Genomic DNA, 18,934 nt, shown 5'->3' on the forward strand with positions numbered 1-18,934 from the left:
TAATACCAGCAATTGTCAGGCTAAAACAGGAGAATTGCCTTATATTCCATGCCATCCTGGGCTATATACTGAGTTCCAGACCAGCCTGAGCTACGGAATAAGACTTGCCTCAAAAAGAAAATCAAAGTAAACAAACCCAACCAATTTCTTAGAAAGAGCTTTGAATTTTTTTTTTTCAGTACACTCAGTAATACATGGAACATAGTCCATCCATATTTCTTGTTTTTGTTTTGAATAATATTTCTCCCTCAAAAACAAACAAACAAAACAAGAGGGAATATGCCAAAGGAAAACCTGAAACTAAAGGTTTTATCTCTGAGTAGTTTGTACCTTTGTGTTCATCTTTGCTGTCTTCATGCCCTTCCTGTAGAATAGAAAGAAATAGAAAAAAAAATTTTGTTGTTGTTTGATACAGATTGTCATATAGTCTAGGCTGGCTTTGAATTCCTTATATAGCCAGGGATGACTTTGAAATACTGATATTCCTGCCTTCACTTCTTGTACTGGTATTACAGGTGTCTATCAGCACTGCAGATTTATGTGAAAAAGGGATCAAATATAGGGCCTTGTATATGCTAGACAGGGATACTGCAAATGGAGCTACATCATGAACTTGAAAATTTGAAGTTATTTTGGTGTGTGTGTGTGTGTGTGTGTGTGTGTGTGTATGTGTGTGTGTGTGTATGTGTGTATGTTGGTTCTGTTCTGGGGATTGAACACAGAACCTTGTAAGTGATTGACCACCCACTTTACAACTGAGTTATATTGTCAGCTCTTTGTGTGTCTGTGTCGGTGTGTGCACGTGTGTGTGGAGGTCAGAGGGTGATATCAGGTGTGTCTTCGTCAATCATTTCCTATTTTGTTTTTCAAGACAGGGTCTCTCAGTGAACCTGAAGCTCGCCAAATGGTTAGACTGGCTGGCTAGTAAGTCCTAAGACCTCCTGAGACCTCCTGTATCTGCCTCTTTAGCACAAGGTGGATTACAGGTGTGTGCAGCCACACATGGCTTTTTATGTGAGTATTAGAGATCTGAACTCACTTTCCCAATTAAGCCATCTAGCTCCTTAGCCCATTGTTTTATTTTCTACAACCTTTAGGAAGAAATTCCTTTCATATAGAAATCTTGAATGAGGAAGTAAGTAAGTATATGTCTTAGTTAGGGTTTGTATTGCTGTGAGAGACAACCATGGTCATGGAAGCTCTTACTAAGGAAAGCATTTAATTGGGGTGGCTTGCTTGCAGTTCAAAGGTTTAGTCCTTCATTGTCACGGTGGGGAGCAAGACAGCATGCAGGCAGACATGATGCTAGAAAAGGAGCTGAGATGTCTTAAATCTAGACTCACAGGCAACGGGAAGTGGTCTCTCTCACTGGGTGTAGCTTGTGCATAGGAGACCTCAAAGCCCACCACCATGATGACACACTTCCTCCAAAAAGGCCACACCTCCTATTAGTGCCATTCTGTTTGGGGGACATTTTCTTTCAAGCCACCACACTATATATAGCTTTCATATTTTTTACAATTTACTTTGTTACTATGTTGTGTGTTTGATGTGTATGTGTAAATTTGGACATGTACATGCTACAGTGCATATGTAGTGATCAGAGATCAACTTTTAAGAGTCAGTTCTGGCCTCCCACTTGCAGTTCCAGCAATCAAACTCGGGTCATCAGACTTGCATAGCAAGTACTTTTACTTACTGACACATCTCACCAGCCATATGTGTGTGTTGTTTTGAAATAGGGTCTTATGTATTCCAGGCTAATCTCAAACTTCCTGCATAGACAAATAGGACCTCTGACTCTTAATCCTCCTGTCTCTACCTCTCCAGTGCTAGGATTATAGGCATGTACCACCATGCTCAGTTTATGCACTACTAGTAGTGAAACACAGGGCTTCATGCATGTAAGGCAAGCACTCTACCAATTGAGCTACATCCTTTGCCCAAGTACATATGTATTTTTACACACATGCACACACATACCTATAACTGAAACAAGTTTCACAAACAAATGCTCACCCTTGTATGTAGCCCTAGAAAAGGAGCTGAGAGTTCTTAAATCTAGACTCACAGGCAACAGGAAGTGGTCTGTTTCACTGGGTGTAGCTTGAGCATAGGAGACCTCAAAGCTAATAAAACTATACCAGTGAAAGACCTTGGTAGAGCCAGCATTGGTAGAACCCAGATTTGGTTGAACAGGAAGTCATGTATCTAATCACTGCATTATAATACTCAGTAATGTTACCACCTGGCTACTTCATTTTTATCTGTCTCTCAGTGCCTTGTAAAGGATTTATAAGTGTATGAATATACAGTAGGATTCAGTTGTCCATTTAAAGAACTGTTTGCCTGTGTGTAGTGGTAGAGTATGTAATCTCAGTCTTCAGGAGGCTAAGGCTGGAGGATCTTAGATTTAGGTTCAGTCTGGCTACAGAATAAGACATGATTTCAAGCCACACAGAGCCTGTCTTGAGAATTAAAAAGATAGTTTAAGTAGGAAAATAGATTGGTATATCCTTGTCTGTCAGATAAGCCTGTATGTATGTATATATGTATGTATGTATGTACATATGTGTATATGTGTGTGTGTGTGTGTGTATATATATATATATGTTAATAAAAATGTTGAAAAATAAGCATTGTTTTCAAAGAGGCAGTTTGTTTTAAACAAAACATTTATTGCTGGGCATGATGGCATACCCCTCTAATCCCAGCATTTGGGAGGCAGAAGCAGACTGATCTCTTGAGTTTGAGACTAACCTGGTCTACATAGCTAGTTCTAGAAGAGCCAGGGTTACAAAGAGGAACACTGTCTGCAAAAACAAATAACAAAAAAAAACCTGTATTACATTTACTAGGGGAGTGTCTGCCACAGCATGTGTGCATGTATGGGTGTTTTCTCCTACCTTGTGGGTCCTAGAGATGGAACTCAGGTCATCAGATTTGGTGGAAAGTGCTTCTGCCCACTGAGCCATATCAGGGGCATTTCCTTATGAGAATGATTAAGGATAGTAACTCTGTTATAGCATTCTGAAAATTCTAGTAGTTCAGTGACAAAAATAAGAATTATTTAAACACAACACTTGGGAACCAGAGACAGGCAGATCTCTATAAGATTGAGGCCAGTCTGATCTACAGAATGAGTTCCAAAGCTGTTATATACCCTCCCCCCCAAAAAAAGAATTATCACTTCAGAAAGCCTGCTATCACTATTACTGATAGTATAAAACCCCAAGTAAACCTACCCGACATCTATTAGAATTATTGAGTTCAAGCTGTCAGTGGTAGAATGCCTAGTGTATGTGAAGGTCAACTCCCAGCACCACCAAAAACATCCAAAAATAAAACAAAAAGTAAATAAACTCATCACATATAAAGACCCTGAAGTGTATATTTTCCTATAAGTAGAATAACTGGTCCACAAAATTAATGCAAATTGGCATGATAGTACATGCCTGTAACCCCACTACTAGAGCAATGGAGACCTGAGGGTCAGGAACTCAAGACTAGTCTTGGCCTCATAGTAAGTTCTAGGCCAGCCTAAGCTACTTGCTTGCCAATTTACCATCATAGGACTGAACCAGGCCCCTGAATGTGGGTGTCAGTTGAGAGGCTAGGGCAGCCTATGGAACCTCTGGCATTGGAACCAGTATTTATCCCTAGTGCTCAGACTTTGGGAGCCCATTACCTATGGGGGGATACTTTCTCAGCCTAGGTACTTGGGGAGGGCCTAGGCGCTGCCCCAAATGATGTGACAGACTTTGATGATCCCACCATGGGAGGCCTCACCCTCCCTGGGAAGTGGAAGGGGGATGGAGTGAGGGATAGGTGGGAGGCATGGGAGGATGGGAGAGGGAACTGGGATTGGTGTGGAAAATAAGATTGTTTTTAATTTAAATTTAAAAAAAATTGACAAAAAAGATCCAACTTATTATAATTGAAATCTTTGAAAACATGTAGAATTTGTTTAAAAAATGTAAGCTGAAGTAAGATTAAAGGGGGAAAGACAGAAATCTACTAAAATGTTTATCTCGGGTCTGGTGTGGCAGCACACATATGCAATCCTGGCACTTGGGAAGTGGAGGCAGGAAGATGAGTAGGCAGGTTTCTCTTTCTGCATAGTGATCTTGAGGCCAGGTACAAGAGTGAAGTCAGTCTGCTAACACTGAGTACCAAAACGAGATGATTTACTACCGGATTATACTTTATCCATGCTGTTTGAAAACTATTTCAAAGCAATTTTATACTCTGTGACATACATATTTTAGACAAAGATAAATTTAAGTGCCAGGCTACAGATTTTATAACTTCTTTTTTCCCCCCCTTTTTAACAAAAATTTGTTTTTGGTGTTTAAGACATGCTTTCTCTACATAGCCCTGGCTGTCCTGGAACTCCCAAGATCTGCCTACCTCACCTCTGGTGCTGGGATTAAAGGCCTGTGCTAACAAATCTGATTTATTCCTGCTTTATAGCAGCTGAAGTAAAGGATCCTGTTTTTGAGTTGCTTGGGATAAACACTTATTTTAATATAGAGAACAAAGGAAAAATTACTCATGGATCTCAAAAAGAGCATATCAGGTAGAGAATAATTGTCTTAACAACTTAAGAAAACTATGACCTACCTTACAAACTGGTTTTTGCATGATGTTGCAGAACAGTTAGGTGCATGCATGTGTGCCATAGTGCAAGGAGCATGGTGGTGTTAATGTCTGGAATGGTCTTAGGGATAGGCAGGAACACTACCCAAGAGTCAGCTGGGGAAAGATACATCGTAGGTATGTCAGCTAATGTGTTGTGTCACCTGTGTCCTACTGTACTAATTAGTTTTTGATAAACTTCACACAAACTAGAGTCATCTGGGAAGAGAGGAGAATCTCAGTTGGAAAAAAATTGGGGGATGGAGAGATGGCTCAGTGGTCATCTGAAAACCAACTGCTCCTCCACAGGATCCACCATAAGCCTCCATCAGATAAGCCTGTAGGCAAGTCTGTGGATCATTTTCTTAATTAATGATTGATGTGGGAGTGTGCAGCCCACAGTGATCAGTGCCAGCCCTGGAGAGGTGGTCTGGGGGAGTATAAAAAAACAATAAGTGGAGTAACACATGAAGTTTAAAAAGCTAGTGTCCTGCCTCCAGGTTGCTGCTAAGTTCCTGGCCTGACTTCCCACATAGATGGACTGTGGTGTGGAAGTGTAAGACAACTAAACCCTTTCTCCAGCAACAAGATGCAAACGAATACAGTGTGGGAGTTACTGTTCTATTGCAGGGGGAGACACAATTTCCAAGGGGATTAGTCCTAGGTCATCATGGCAAGGAGCATGGTGGAAGGCAGACAGTCTTGGTGCTGGAGAAGTAGTTGAGAGCTCACAGTTATAGGCAGATAGAGAAACAGACAGAAACGACAAACTGGGCCTGGTGTGAGATTTGAAACCTCCAGTGACACACTGTAATGATATCTTGTTTATAATCTAACAAATAAAGCTTGCCTGAAGATCAGAGGGCAGAGCTAGCCACTAGTTAACTGTAGAGGTCTGGAGGTCTGTAAGACAGACAGGAGGTTATATGGTTGGGTAGAGAGAGGAAATGATAAGACAGGAGGAGACAGGAGCTCAGTCTCTTTTCAGTCTGAGGATTTTGTAGAGGTAAGAGCTCTAGTGGCTGGCTGTTCTGCTTCTCTGATCCTTCATCTTTCATCCCCTAATATCAGACTCTAGGCTTTTATTATTAAGACCTATTAGAACTTTATTAGAATGTATTAGAACTATTAGACCCTCCAACAATACTTCTCGAACAATTCTAATAACTGAGACCAACCATTCAAACATAAGAGCCTATGGAATCACTCTCATTCAAACCACCATATATAATAATTAAGTTATATTTATACATTTAAAATTTTCTAGAGCTAGGCACTGAACCTAGAGTTTTACAAATACTAATCAACCTCTCTGCCACTGAGCTTTATTTCCAGCCCTAATCTGTATTTTTTAAAGTTATTTGTGATGCTTGGGATTGAACCCAGAACCTCATGCTTGCTTGCTAGGCAAATGCATTACCACTGAGGTCCACCCAGAGCCCTAAAATTGAATTAATGTGTTACCATTTGTTTTTGCTACAGGTGAGGATCATCCAAACTCCTGAGAAATCTGTCTGGTAGTAGTATGAGATATGATCTGCCACAGTCCCCAAAGATACCAGGCGGAAAGCAAGAGGTGGCATTGAAGCTGACAGTGAAGAGAATGTAATGTGGATGGACTGAACAGCCTCTGTTTCTTCCAACTCAGTAAGTGCTGTGAAGAAAGGTAGTCCACATTCTGCTGTCCTAGGCTCATGCTTCAGTAATGTTCTCCTGGAGCTGATGACCATTGACCAAGTTGGAGAGCTTTATGATGTTTAACTAGAAGGCTCCTCTTACACAGGGGTAAAGAGGCAGGTAAAATGAGCAGGACCCATTAAAGTTCCCCTCCAGACTTAACCCAATAGATATGGGAAAGGGTAATCAAGATTTCCATGGTTTGGGGCTGGGGATGTATCTCATTTGGTAGAGTGCTTGCTTAACATGTAGGAAATCTTCATCACCACATAAACTGAGTGTTGTGGCACTGTGGAAAGTAGAGGTAGGAGGATCAGAAATTCATGGCCTGGACTATTAGAGACCTTATCTCAAAAACACAAAATGAAACAACAAAACATTTCTATATCGTACATTAATTTTTAAATTTTATTTTATGTGCATGATATTTGTACCATGTGCATGCCCAGTGCCTGAAAAGGCCATAAGAAGGTATCAGATAACATGGACTGGAGTTACAATTGGTTGTCAACCATCCTAGGGGTACTAGGAATTGAACCTAGGTCCTCCAGAAGAACAACCAGTACACTTAACTTCTAAGAGCCTTCTCTTAGAAGCTACCCTAGTTTTAATTCATTGAGTACTCTGGGGCTAGGTGAGGTGGTATAGCCAGCTTTAAGGCACTTATCATAAAAGCCTGATGACCTAAATTCTGCCTATAGGACCCCGCCCTCCTCCATAGTACCAGTGAGAACCAACTCTTGCCAACTTGCCTTCTTGACTTTCCCACACACACACTGTGGCATGTATGAGCATACATGCACAGTGTTAAATACATGTAACTTTACAAAAGTTTCTTTTCTTTGGGGGGGTGGAGATTCTAGACAGGGTTTCTCTGTGTAACAATCCTGGCTGTCCTGGAAGTCACTATGTAGACCAGGCTGGCCTTGAACCTGAGATCCATCTGCCTCTACCTCCCAAGTGCTGGGATTAAAAGTGTGTGCCACCACTGCCTGATTTAGAAGAGTTTCTTAAATGAAGGAATCAAGGGATCAGTGAGATGGCTCAGAGGGTAAAGGTGTCTGCAGTACAAGCCTAACTACCTGAGTTAAAGACCTAGAACCCATGTAAAGGTGAGAGGAGAAAAGGGGCTGCCCTCTGACCTCCACGTGTCTTCACACGTGTACATGTGTCTTCACACACACGTCATATGATAAATACACCATAGCAATTTCTATAATTAAAAAAAGAAAAAGGGAATCTGGTACACTGAAATAAATGAACATAAATTTCATGCTGGTTAGGATTCCATGCTATGAGGGTGCCATGATAGCATCCTCAACTGCTGCATAGAGTCTACAAACCAAAAAAACACCCCAGCCTTCTCAAAACCACTTTAGACTCAGGTGTGTTTAGTAAGGAGGCAGTTACACTTACAAGGGTTAAAAGTGCCTAGTACCACCGTGATTGTTTTCTGTGGCTCTTTCCATTCACCACTCCCTTCTTGTGTTCTGCTTCTTCCTGTGGGAGCCTCTGCAGAACTGACGTTAGAAAATTGCCTTCTCAAACCTGGAGACCAGCACCACATGGTGGTTCACAACCTTCTGTATAACCCTAGTCTCAGGGTATCTGAAGCTGCTGACCTTTTTAGGTTCCTGCATACCCATGGTGTAGACATGCACTCAGACACACACACGTACATTAAACAAAATATTTCTTTTATTTATTTATTTTATAAAATATTTCTTTTTAAAGGAAAGAAAATCACCTTCTTTTCAGTGAGTAATTTTCTCAGCATCAGTAGGATACAAGGAAAATGGTGTGGACTAGGAGAGCATACTACACGTTCTGTTTCTGCCCTATTTGCTCCTCTCTTAGATTCAACTTCTAAAAGTTTAAAAGAATTATTTATTTATTTATTTATTTATTTATTTATTTGTGGTTTTTCAAGATAGGTTTCCCTGTGTAGACTTGGCTGTCCTGGAACTCACTCTGTAGATCAGGCTGGCCTCAAACTCACTGAGATCTGTCTTCCTCCACCTCCTGAGTGCTGTGATCAAAGGTGTGTGCCACTATGCCTGGCTGAATTTAATGTGTTGGCTAATATTAAGTTTCATTTTTTTTAAAGGCTGTTTTTGATGCTTGGAAGCTTTTCTTTCGGCCACAAAGATGGTAATAAATCTTTGCCTCCCACAGTTCAGACCAAGAATTCACTGCAACAAGGTAAGCCAAACAAATTATACACATAAGTATATAATATAATCTTCAAACTTTCCCCATTTCCTGCCTTGTCTATGTGGTCTTGATTTAGGCTACTGTACTTGCACCCTTGGATTCCAGCAGACAGCATTTAGACAAGTCCTGGGCAGTCACTAGAATCACAGAGCACTGTTGTGAGGTGTTCGATGACTCATTTTGTGGAAAATCGACTGAATCGATCGTGCACTCCTCTTGGCAGATCAATATCACATGTACAGTCATAGCAGAGTAGAATCAATCACATTCCCTCCCTTCCCCCCTCCTTCCCTTCCTCCCTCCCTTCCTTCCTTTCCACCTTCCCTCTCATGTTTTCTGTTGTATTGTTGTTGCCTTGTTTTTGCTTTTAAGATTAATTTGCTTTTGTCAGGTGTTGTGGTGAATACCTTAAATCTTAGCAGGATAAGAATCTCTGTGAGTTCAAGGCCAGCCAGGTGCTGGGAACTGAACCCAGGTCCTTTCAGAAAGAACAGCAAGTACTCTTAACCACTAGGCCACTTCTCAGACCTTGGTTTTGGGTTTGTTTGTTTGTTTGTCTTATGTAGCCCCAACTGGCCTTTAACTTGCAAATTTAGGATGATCTTGAAAATCTGATCATTCTGCTTTACCTCTCAATTGCTGGGAGTTTCAGATATATATCGTGGTACCTAGCTTATTGCTCATATTTTTAATAGTGGGTCATGCTTGGGGACATTTACCTTCAGCCTTTGGCATTATTTTGAGTGCCTCCAAAAACTTGAGATAATTCCATTTAACAGATATAATTTAAAATTAAGAATTTAGACGCCGGGCAGTGGTGGTGTACACCTTTAATCCTAGCACTTGGAAGGCAGAGACAGGTGAATCTCTGTGAGTCTGAGACCAGCCTGGTCTATAGACTGAGTTCCAGGACAGACTCCGAAGCTATAGAAAAACCCTGTCTCGGGGGAAATAATTTTAAGAATTTAGCCAGGTGGTGGCATATACCTTTAATCCTAGCACTGGGGAGCTAAAAGCAAGTTTGAGGCCAGCCTGATCTAGGACAGCCATGGCTACACAGAAACCCTATCTTGAAAAGAAAAATTAAGAACTTAAGGTTTTCTGTAAAATAAAATTTTGTGGGACTGGGGAGTAGGCTCAGTGGTTATGATCACTGGCTGTTCTCCCAGAGGACCCAGATGTAATTTCTAGCACCCACACGGTGGCTCACAACCAGAGATCTGGCCTCAGTAGGCACTTCATGCAGTCAAAACACCCATATACATAAAATAAAATAAATAAATATAAAAAGGACATAAGGTTTGTTTTTGTTTTGTTTTGTTTTGTTTTTGGTTTTTTTTTTTTTTTTTTTTTTTTTTTTTGCTCTTTGAGACAGGGTTTCTCTGTGGCTTTGGGGGCTATCCTGGAACTAGCTCTTGTAGACCAGGCTCTCACAGAGATCCCCCTGCCTCTGCCTCCCAAGTGCTGGGATTAAAGGTGTGCATCACCACTGCCTGTAAAAAGTATTTTTTAAGTGACAAGTTCTTGAAACCTGCTTGTCTTCATTTGAATCACTGTGTCTCCTCTGTCATTAAATCTAGGTGTCAGCTGATGGTTATGAAGTAGAAAATCTCATCTCTGAAGACCTCATAAAGAGAAGCCATGGCTTTAGGACAGAGTATTTCATTAGACCTCCAATCTATGTGACCGTTTCCTTTCCCTTTAATGTGGAAATCTGTAGGATTAATATAGATCTCACAGCTGGAGGAAGTCAGAATGTCACTGGCCTGGAGTTATACACGTCTGCCTTATCCAGCAGGGCCTCTGTGGACTCACACGAGTGCTGGACTACAGACCCCATGGAACTATCTGTCCCAGACAAGGAGGCATTCACCTTGGTAGGCAAAGTCTTACTGAAAAACCAGAACCACGTGGTGTTCAGCCACAGGGGCTTCAAGGCCAGGCCACCTTTTAGCCCAATGGAAGTCACACTCCTTTCTCCTGCTGTTGTAGCCCAAGAACTCTGGAATAAAGGAGCTCTTTCCCTTAGCCATGTGGCCCACCTCAAGATTGGAATCACCCATGTGACAGGCAGTGGCATCTCCTGCATAAAGCGTTTAGAGGTATGGGGTCAGCCAGCCAAGACCTGCTCTCAGGAGGTGATAAATAGTGTCTTGTTGATAGCATCAGAAAGCCAGCCTAAGGACTTGGGTCTGCACACTCCAGCCTTGCCCATGGAGAGTGACTGTGACCCTGGGGGTCAATCTGAGGGCCAGCAGAATCCTTGTATCTTACAGGAGATATCTGATATGATTAATGATGTGCCAGAGGAGTTCCTAGATCCTATCACCCTGGAGATCATGCCATGCCCCATGCTGCTGCCCTCAGGCAAGGTCATTGACCAGAGCACTCTGGAGAAGTGTAACCTCAGTGAAGCTACGTGGGGCAGAGCGCCCAGTGACCCTTTCACAGGGTTAGCCTTTACCCCACAGTCCCACCCCCTACCTCATCCTTCCCTGAAGGCCCGGATCGACCATTTCCTTCTTCAGCACTCTGTTTCTGGCTGCCACCTGCTTGGGAGAGCACAGACTACATCAGTGATGGCCCCTTCTATCATTACGCTGCCCTCAAGGAAAAGGAAGCCGGAGCAGGCTGAACACAGCTCAGACTACAGCCTTGGCATGAGTGTTACTTCCTCTGCTGCAAGCCCTCTGCCCTCACCCTCTACCTCAGAGCCTACTGCCAAGAAGATGAAAGCCCCCACTGAGCTCGGCCTGACAGATATGGACTGTTCAGCAGGTAACTCTTCTGTGTCTATGGCTCGGTGGTCCCTTCCCTTCCTGCTGATGTGATGCTGCTGTCCTTGGCTTTGTGCTTGCTAGCTGGCAGCTACGCTTCTTCCTCCTTATTTTTGTAGGGCATCTCACTTTTGTCCTTGGTCTGTAGATAACCTGGGAGTCTCAAAGGGATGTGTGTGTTCTTTTACTATTCTGAGACTTCTCTTTCTAAAATTTTCTACATGTTTGTTTGTTTGTTTAGAAAGAGGGTTTCACTCTGTAGCTCAGCCTTTTTCAAGGCTCACTATGGAGTCCTGACCAGGTTTGAATTGTGTTGATTCTCCTGTCTCTGTCCCTGAGTACTGGGACTACAGATGGAAGCCCCACAGCTGACTGCCCTGAGTTCTGTCATCATGCTTTGTGCCTTCTCCAGTAACTGTCCCATTGGTGGACTCACCTGCTTGGTGTCCCCTTTGTCTTTCCTGGCAAGATCAATGTGTTTTCTGTCTCGAATCCTCCATTCAGACCCGCTGGGAGGAAAAACAGTAGGTCCCTCAAGTAGACTATGGCTTCTTTTCTGGAACCTTCACTTGTCATGTGTCTGGAAGCCTTTGGGATACTATGTCTAGTCTCCCCAAAGGAGATTGATGCAGATGTGCTGTGGCTCTCTGCCTCACTTATCCATAGAAAATGGAAAAGTGTGAGGCTGGAGGCCTCCTCTCAGGAAGAAAGTATAATCCTAAGTATGAGTGATTTGAGATTTAAGCTGCCTGGCGCCACCAGTGTGGTTCCTGGAAATAGCAACTCTTCTGACACTTGAGCAGAGCAGCCTGGGCTTGCCTTGGAAACTTCTGAACCTGGAAATGTCTGGTGTAACTTTTCAGACTGACAAGACATGTTATTCAGTTGTTGTTTGTTTTGGTTTTGGTTTTGGTTTTGGTTTGCTTTTAAGACAGAGTTTCTCTCTGTAGCCCTGGTTGTCCTAGAGATAGCTCTGTAGACCAGACTGGCCTCAAACTTGGAAATCCACCTGCTTCTGCTTCCCAAGTGCTGGGATTAAAGGCCTGGGCCACTGTCTTAGGGTTTCACTTGCTATGAGGAAACACAGGTTGAGGAGGAAAGGGTTTATTTGGCTTACACTTCAGCACTGCAGTTCATCACTGAAGAAAACAAGGACAGGAACTCAATCAGGATAGGATCACAGAGGCAGGAGCTGATGCAGAGACCATGGAGGGGTGCTGCCTTACTGGTTTGTTCTCCTTGGCTTGCTTGGCCCATCTTACAGAACCCAGCGCCACTAGCCCAGGGATGGTATCACTCACAAGGGGCTGGGACCTCCTCCATTGATCACTGAGCAAATGCCTTACAGCTGGATCTCAAGGAGGCATTTCCTCAGCTGAGGCTCCTTCCTCCGATGACTCTAGCTTGTGTCAAGTTGACATATAACCAGCCAGTACAGCTGCCATGCCCAGCTGACATGTTATTTTTGTAAAAGACAGGCAGATAAGAAAGAAAGGAATATTGGAACTGGAGAAATGGCTTCTCAGTTAAAAGCACTTAATGTTCTTCCAGAGGCAAATAAACACATCAGGGACTAAAAGCCTCCTGTAACTACAATTCCAGGGGACCTGATACCCTCTGGTCTCTGCCAGTACCTGCATACAAGTGGAACACATAAACCCCCCACACACACAGACACAGACACACACACACACACACAGACACACACACATACAGACACACACACCGACACTCACACATATACACACACAAAGACACACACACATATAGACACACACACAGACACTGACACATATACACACACAGAGACACACACACATATAGACACACACACGTGTACACACACACACAGATTCTGGGGGAGTGAACTCAGCTCGTGGTTTTGGTGATAGCACTTTACTGACATTTCCCTAGCACTTGAACTTCTTTTGTTTGCTTGTTTTTGGAGACAGAGTTTCTCTTTGTGTAGCCCTAGCTGTCCTGCAACTCATCTGAAGACCAGGCTAGCCTTGAACTCACAGAGCTCCACCTGCCTCTGCCTCCACTTACCAACATACCTTCCTTATTAAAAAAAAAAAAAAAAGCACCAGGTGGTGGTAGTACATGCCTTTAGTCCCAGCATAGGGGACAGCTAGGGCTATACAAACAAACCTTGTCTCAAAAATAAATAAATAAATAAATAAACAAATAAATAAATGTAGCAAATGCCTGTATTTCCAGCATTCAAGAGGCAGAGGCTGAAAGAGTCAACATGATTTTGAGACCAGCTTGGGTTACATAGTAATACTACTGTCTAAAGAAAAAAAAGGGGTTGAAGGGAAGGGAAGGGAAGGGAAAGAGAGGGGAGGGGAGGAAAGGGGAAGGGAAAGAGAGGGGAGGGGAAGGGAAGGGAAAGAGAGGGGAGGGGAGGAAAGGGGAAGGGAAAGAGAGGGGAGGGGAGGAAAGGGGGAAGGGAAAGAGAGGGGGAGGGGAGGAAAGGGGAAGGGAAAGAGAGGGGAGGGGAGGGGAGGAAAGGGGAAGGGAAAGAGAGGGGAGGGGGAAGGGAAGGGAAAGAGAGGGGAGGGGAGGAAAGGGGAAGGGAAAGAGAGGGGAGGGGAAGGGAAGGGAAAGAGGGGAGGGGAGGAAAGGGGAAGGGAAAGAGAGGGGAGGGGAAGGGAAGGGAAAGAGAGGGAGGGGAGGAAAGGGGAAGGGAAAGAGAGGGGAGGGGAGGAAAGGGGAAGGGAAAGAGAGGGGAGGGGAGGAAAGGGGAAGGGAAAGAGAGGGGAGGGGAGGGGAGGAAAGGGGAAGGGAAAGAGAGGGGAGGGGAGGAAAGGGAAGGGAAAGAGAGGGGAGGGGAGGAAAGGGGAAGGGAAAGAGAGGGGAGGGGAGGAAAGGGGAAGGGAAAGAGAGGGGAGGGGAGGGGAGGAAAGGGGAAGGGAAAGAGAGGGGAGGGGAGGAAAGGGGAAGGGAAAGAGAGGGGAGGGGAAGGGAAGGGAAAGAGAGGGGAGGGGAGGAAAGGGGAAGGGAAAGAGAGGGGAGGGGAGGAAAGGGGAAGGGAAAGAGAGGGGAGGGGAGGGGAGGAAAGGGGAAGGGAAAGAGAGGGGAGGGGAGGAAAGGGGAAGGGAAAGAGAGGGGAGGGGAAGGGAAGGGAAAGAGAGGGGAGGGGAGGAAAGGGGAAGGGAAAGAGAGGGGAGGGGAGGAAAGGGAAGGGAAAGAGAGGGGAGGGGAGGAAAGGGGAAGGGAAAGAGAGGGGAGGGGAGGAAAGGGGAAGGGAAAGAGAGGGGAGGGGAAGGGAAGGGAAAGAGAGGGGAGGGGAGGAAAGGGGAAGGGAAAGAGAGGGGAGGGGAGGAAAGGGGAAGGGAAAGAGAGGGGAGGGGAGGAAAGGGGAAGGGAAAGAGAGGGGAGGGGAGGGGAGGAAAGGGGAAGGGAAAGAGAGGGGAGGGGAGGAAAGGGAAGGGAAAGAGAGGGGAGGGGAGGAAAGGGAAGGGAAAGAGAGGGGAGGGGAGGAAAGGGAAGGGAAAGAGAGGGGAGGGGAGGAAAGGGGAAGGGAAGGGAAAGAGAGGGGAGGGGAGGAAAGGGAAGGGAAAGAGAGGGGAGGGGAGGAAAGGGAAGGGAAAGAGAGGGGAGGGGAGGGGAGGGAAGGGAAGGGAAGTACGCTGAGGCAGAGGATAGAATGTGTAGGGAGTGTACAGAGCTGGTAGCTGCTGTCTCATCATTTCTTGGGCCAGCAGGCAGGCCTTTCAAAATGTAACACAGGGGCTTGTGGATGTAATGATAGTGTGACTGTCTGGAAGGCACAAGTCCAGGACCATACCCCAGCACCACAAAATAAAAAAGTAGGTGTAGTTCTTTCTGGAAGCCTCAAGATGGCTCCCTCCTGCATGACACTTTGTTAGGGGAAAACTAGAGAAAGCCCTGAGCTTTGTAGGCTTTGGAGATGGGGAGGAGTTATCAGGATTCCCTTTAACTTCTTGTTCTACCTTCACAGTCCTGGGAGACACAGGGAGAGGTTTTCTTTATACCTAAAGAAAACTTTATATCTAAAGTTGGAAGGGTCATCTAAGAACGTGTAGCTGTCTCTCCTTTGCTGAGCCTTCCTGGATGTCATGGTCTGTGTGTCTCTCACAGGTCCAGTGTCCCATGAGCAGAAGCTGTCGCAAAGTCTGGAAATTGCCTTGAGTTCCACCCTTGGCTCCATGCCTTCCTTCACTGCCCGGCTCTCCAAGGGTCAGCTCCAACAGCTGAGCACAAGAGGGAGCTGTGCTTTCAGGAGGCCAGACACCAGCTACGGTAATGCTCTGTGAGCTCTAGCATCTGCCTGTGCAGGGTGCTGGGCCGAATCTCTCTGTCTTCTGTGGGGATTCCAGAAGGAGATGAGGGGCTGCCTGGAAATGGGACTCGTCACAGACAAGATCTTTAGTTAGCCCTGTCGTTCTGTGGACTCTGGCCTGGCTGTCCTTTGCTATAGGCTTTTGTTGTAATTGTTTTGACATAGGGTCTTACTGGCCTTGAACTTTCCATTTCCCAAGTGCTAGGATTACATAGGTGCCACCACACTTGGCTGAGGTGAACTGCATAGTTCTCTCATGGGACTTTGACCCTGCTATTTTGTTTCCTAATCTTCCTTTAATCTGACATCTGGGTTATTTTGTCTACATGAGGAGAAAGATTTAGCTTTCAGACGTTATCTGCCCTTTTATGTGTAGAGGGGTTCAAGAGAGGGTTTCTCTGTGTAACAGCCTTGGTTGTTCTGGAACTTGCTTTGTAAATCAGGCTGGCATCAAACTCACTGAGTTCTGCCTGCCTCTGCCTCTGCCTCTGCCTCTGCCTCCCACACGCTGGGATTACAGGTGTGTGCCCCCACCCAGCATCTTCTGGCCTTGGTAACATTTTTATCACTGTACTGGAAAAGCACAGTGGTAGGTTAGTGGGCCGAATGTGATATGGTAGATACAAAGTGAGGAACTGACTGATTCCTTTCTGTCTGTCTGTCTTTCTCTCTTTTTTATGCGTATGGATGTTTTGCCTCTATGTATGTATGTGTACCATGTCCATGCCTGGCGGAGACCAGAAGAAAGCGTCAGGTCACCTGAAACCGGAATTACAGACACTTATGAGCCACCATGTGGGTGCTTAGAGTTGACCCAGGTGCTCTTCGAGCAGCCAGTGCTCTTTAACAACTGAGTATCACTCCAGCTCCCCAAACCCTTTTATTAAACAAAGGACTAAATGGACCTGTGAGGCTGGTAGGACTGACTATTGATTCCTCCTGCAGATGCAGAGCCTGTCCCTCCTATGGTCATGTGCATTTCCACTTCACTTTTGCCCACTCTGATCGTTTCTTCCCTAACTATTCCCAAGAACATATCTTTGAAAGTACCCAGAGAAACTGAGTCTTGTAGCTGCGTGTCCTCTCAGCATCCAGGGTTGTGATTAGCCAGCCTGTCCTGCCTTAGCTGCCTTCTTTTCTTCTGGCCTTCGGACTGAGCAGCTTCCCTCATTCAGCCTGTCTTCTTTTGTTCCAGTGAGAGCATTCATCTAGTACTGCTCTTGTGGCTCCTTCTTCTCCTTGGAACTCAGACCTCACCCTCCCTGATAGCTGCTGGGATGCTTCTCATTGGTATCTCCAATGCCTGTAACTGAACTGTGCAGTCTCTTTTCAGAGCTCTCCTCCCCAGCACCCTCTGAGCCCGTGTTGGTAAAGAGCCTTGACTTCTGATTGTCAAGCCTTTAACAGGGCAGTAGTCTGTTTTTGTTTTTCCTTCAGTGTCCACACTCTGACAGGCCAATCATTATTAGGTCCTTTTATGCTGGTGTGTGTGTGTGCGCGTGCGCACGCAGTACACACAGAGGTCAAAAGACAACTTTGAGAAGTTGGCTCTCCTCCACTGTGGGTTCCAGGGATGGATCTCAGGTCATCAGGCTTATGCAGGAAGGAACTTCTAGCCACTGAGGTTTCTCATCAACCCCTGTTGTGCTTTTATTTGCTGTGGTTCTGAGGACACTCTGGAACCAACTCTGCATCCTCTTTCCCAGCCCTGGCAATGCCCTCGGTGAGCTCCCTACAGCTACTGTGCTCACCATCCCCATCATGTGTGGCCCCATGGTCCTCACGGTCAGGAGACTGTTACAGTTAGCTTCACAGAGGCCCTCCTGTCTGTTGATCACAACAGGGAATCTCTTAGTGAATCTTTAACTGGGAGGGAGGGTCTGCCCAAGGAAAGGGATTGAGGGTTAGAAGGCAGCTCCTGACAGATGGAAGCTGCCCCTCTGGCGATTTCCTCCACCCTGACTGTTCTGATATTTGGGCCACAGTCTGCTTTTCTCTTTTCTTGAAGCTAATCTTGTCAGGGTAAGCTTGTACCTTGCTCTGGCTTTGGCAGGGGAGCATACACTTCGTCTGGGAGGCCAGGGAACAGGCCTGGTCCTACGCATGGCATTCAGAGCTCAGTCCTCAAGCATTCATAGACAGCAGCAAGACTAGAGGTGGTGGAAGGGAGGCCTGCCCGTTCCCAGCTTCAGGGACAGAGCCGAACTGTACAACAGCTCACTAACCTGCCATGTTCTTGTGACTCAGCAGGGCATCCCAGGAGTGTTTGTGGTCCAGAGTGTGCGTCCTGCAAAAGAGCATTTTCTTCCTACTCCACAAAGGAGCCTGTGTACCAGCTGCCCTGTGGCCACCTTCTGTGCCGACCCTGCCTGAGTGAGCAGCAACGCTCTCAGCCCATGATGTGCACAGCCTGCCAGCAGCCGGTCACCAGCCAGGATGTGCTGCGGGTCCATTTTTGAGTGACCAGCCTCGACTGGGAAGCCCCGTTTGGAGGGGAGTCCTGCAGGTGGAGGAAGCAAGAACAGGGTCCCAGTGCCCCTGTTCTGTCCTGGGTTTTAGCGCCTCATGATGTGCTACGGGGACCGGATCAGGACACCCCACTCCTGCTTAGGCAACAACAGGATAATAAAGCCATAGGCTGGGCTAGGGAAGACATCCCTATTCTCCCTGGCCTACCTTGCCACTCCCCAACCAGAGCCAGCCCCAGCTGTTCAGAAGCACTCCCCTGATGCCCCGTTATCTGCACACAATCTTTGTTTCGGTTTTTTGTTTTTTGAGACAGGGTTTCTCTGTGTAGCCCTGGCTATCCTGGAGCTCACTCTGTAGATCAGGCTGGCCTCAAACTCACAGAGAACTCCATCTGCCTCTCTCCCAAGAGCTGAGATTAAAGGCGTGCACCACTACCGCCTGGCTGCTCATGACCTAATGGAACATTGTGGACGACACTCAGTAGACTGTAACTTGGGACCTCACACAGCCTTCTCTGCCTCAGGGTCACTCAGAAGTGGACCATGGTAGGGGTTGTCAAGCACATGACTTAGCCATGTGTACCTCCACCCCCGCGGACACTTAGAGCCTTAATAAAAATGACAGTTGACATTCCCTGAGGCTTACTCCTGGCACACAGGCAAGACGGCCATGTGCAGTGGCTGCCACCTGTCAGGCAGTGGTTTAGATCTAGCCAGCATGGGTGTGTCAGTGCAAGGGGAGGGGAGTAGCTTCGATCTGGCCAGTTGCCAGAGCGTGTCTGGTTGCTCCTCTAAAGGAGGACATCCCTGTTCTGTATGTGGCCCACTACAGGAAAACACTTGTTTAGAGG

At 45.7% G+C, this 18,934-nt stretch overlaps 1 protein-coding gene across 3 annotated transcripts; it reads left to right on the forward strand.

The window, feature by feature from the left end:
- Window positions 1-6,121: 6,121 nt before the first annotated feature.
- Ubox5 (U-box domain containing 5) lies at window positions 6,122-18,717 on the forward strand. Of its 3 annotated transcripts, none has more exons than XM_051183377.1 (5): window positions 6,122-6,285; window positions 8,423-8,517; window positions 10,110-11,307; window positions 15,414-15,575; window positions 17,863-18,717. In XM_051183377.1, exons 2-5 carry the CDS (start codon window positions 8,464-8,466, stop codon window positions 18,072-18,074), a joined length of 1,626 nt encoding a protein of 541 aa, XP_051039334.1. In that variant the 5' UTR covers window positions 6,122-6,285; window positions 8,423-8,463; the 3' UTR covers window positions 18,075-18,717. The 3 variants fall into 3 exon arrangements, with proteins under 3 accessions (XP_051039334.1, XP_051039335.1, XP_051039336.1); XM_051183378.1 differs by having other exon boundaries at window positions 17,866-18,717; XM_051183379.1 differs by lacking the exon at window positions 15,414-15,575 and having other exon boundaries at window positions 17,866-18,717.
- The last annotated feature ends 217 nt before the right edge of the window (window positions 18,718-18,934 follow it).

This window comes from Phodopus roborovskii, unplaced genomic scaffold (assembly GCF_943737965.1).
Source record: "Phodopus roborovskii unplaced genomic scaffold, PHOROB, whole genome shotgun sequence".
Lineage (NCBI taxonomy): Eukaryota > Metazoa > Chordata > Mammalia > Rodentia > Cricetidae > Phodopus > Phodopus roborovskii.

Bases quoted from the DNA above. Each gene is read 5' to 3' on its own strand.
- Ubox5 (XM_051183377.1), top strand. From the start codon at position 8,464: ATGGTAATAAATCTTTGCCTCCCACAGTTCAGACCAAGAATTCACTGC. The intron at 8,518-10,109 runs GTAAGCCAAACA...CATTAAATCTAG, and splicing joins CAAGAATTCACTGCAACAAG to GTGTCAGCTGATGGTTATGA. The intron at 11,308-15,413 runs GTAACTCTTCTG...TGTCTCTCACAG, and splicing joins AGATATGGACTGTTCAGCAG to GTCCAGTGTCCCATGAGCAG.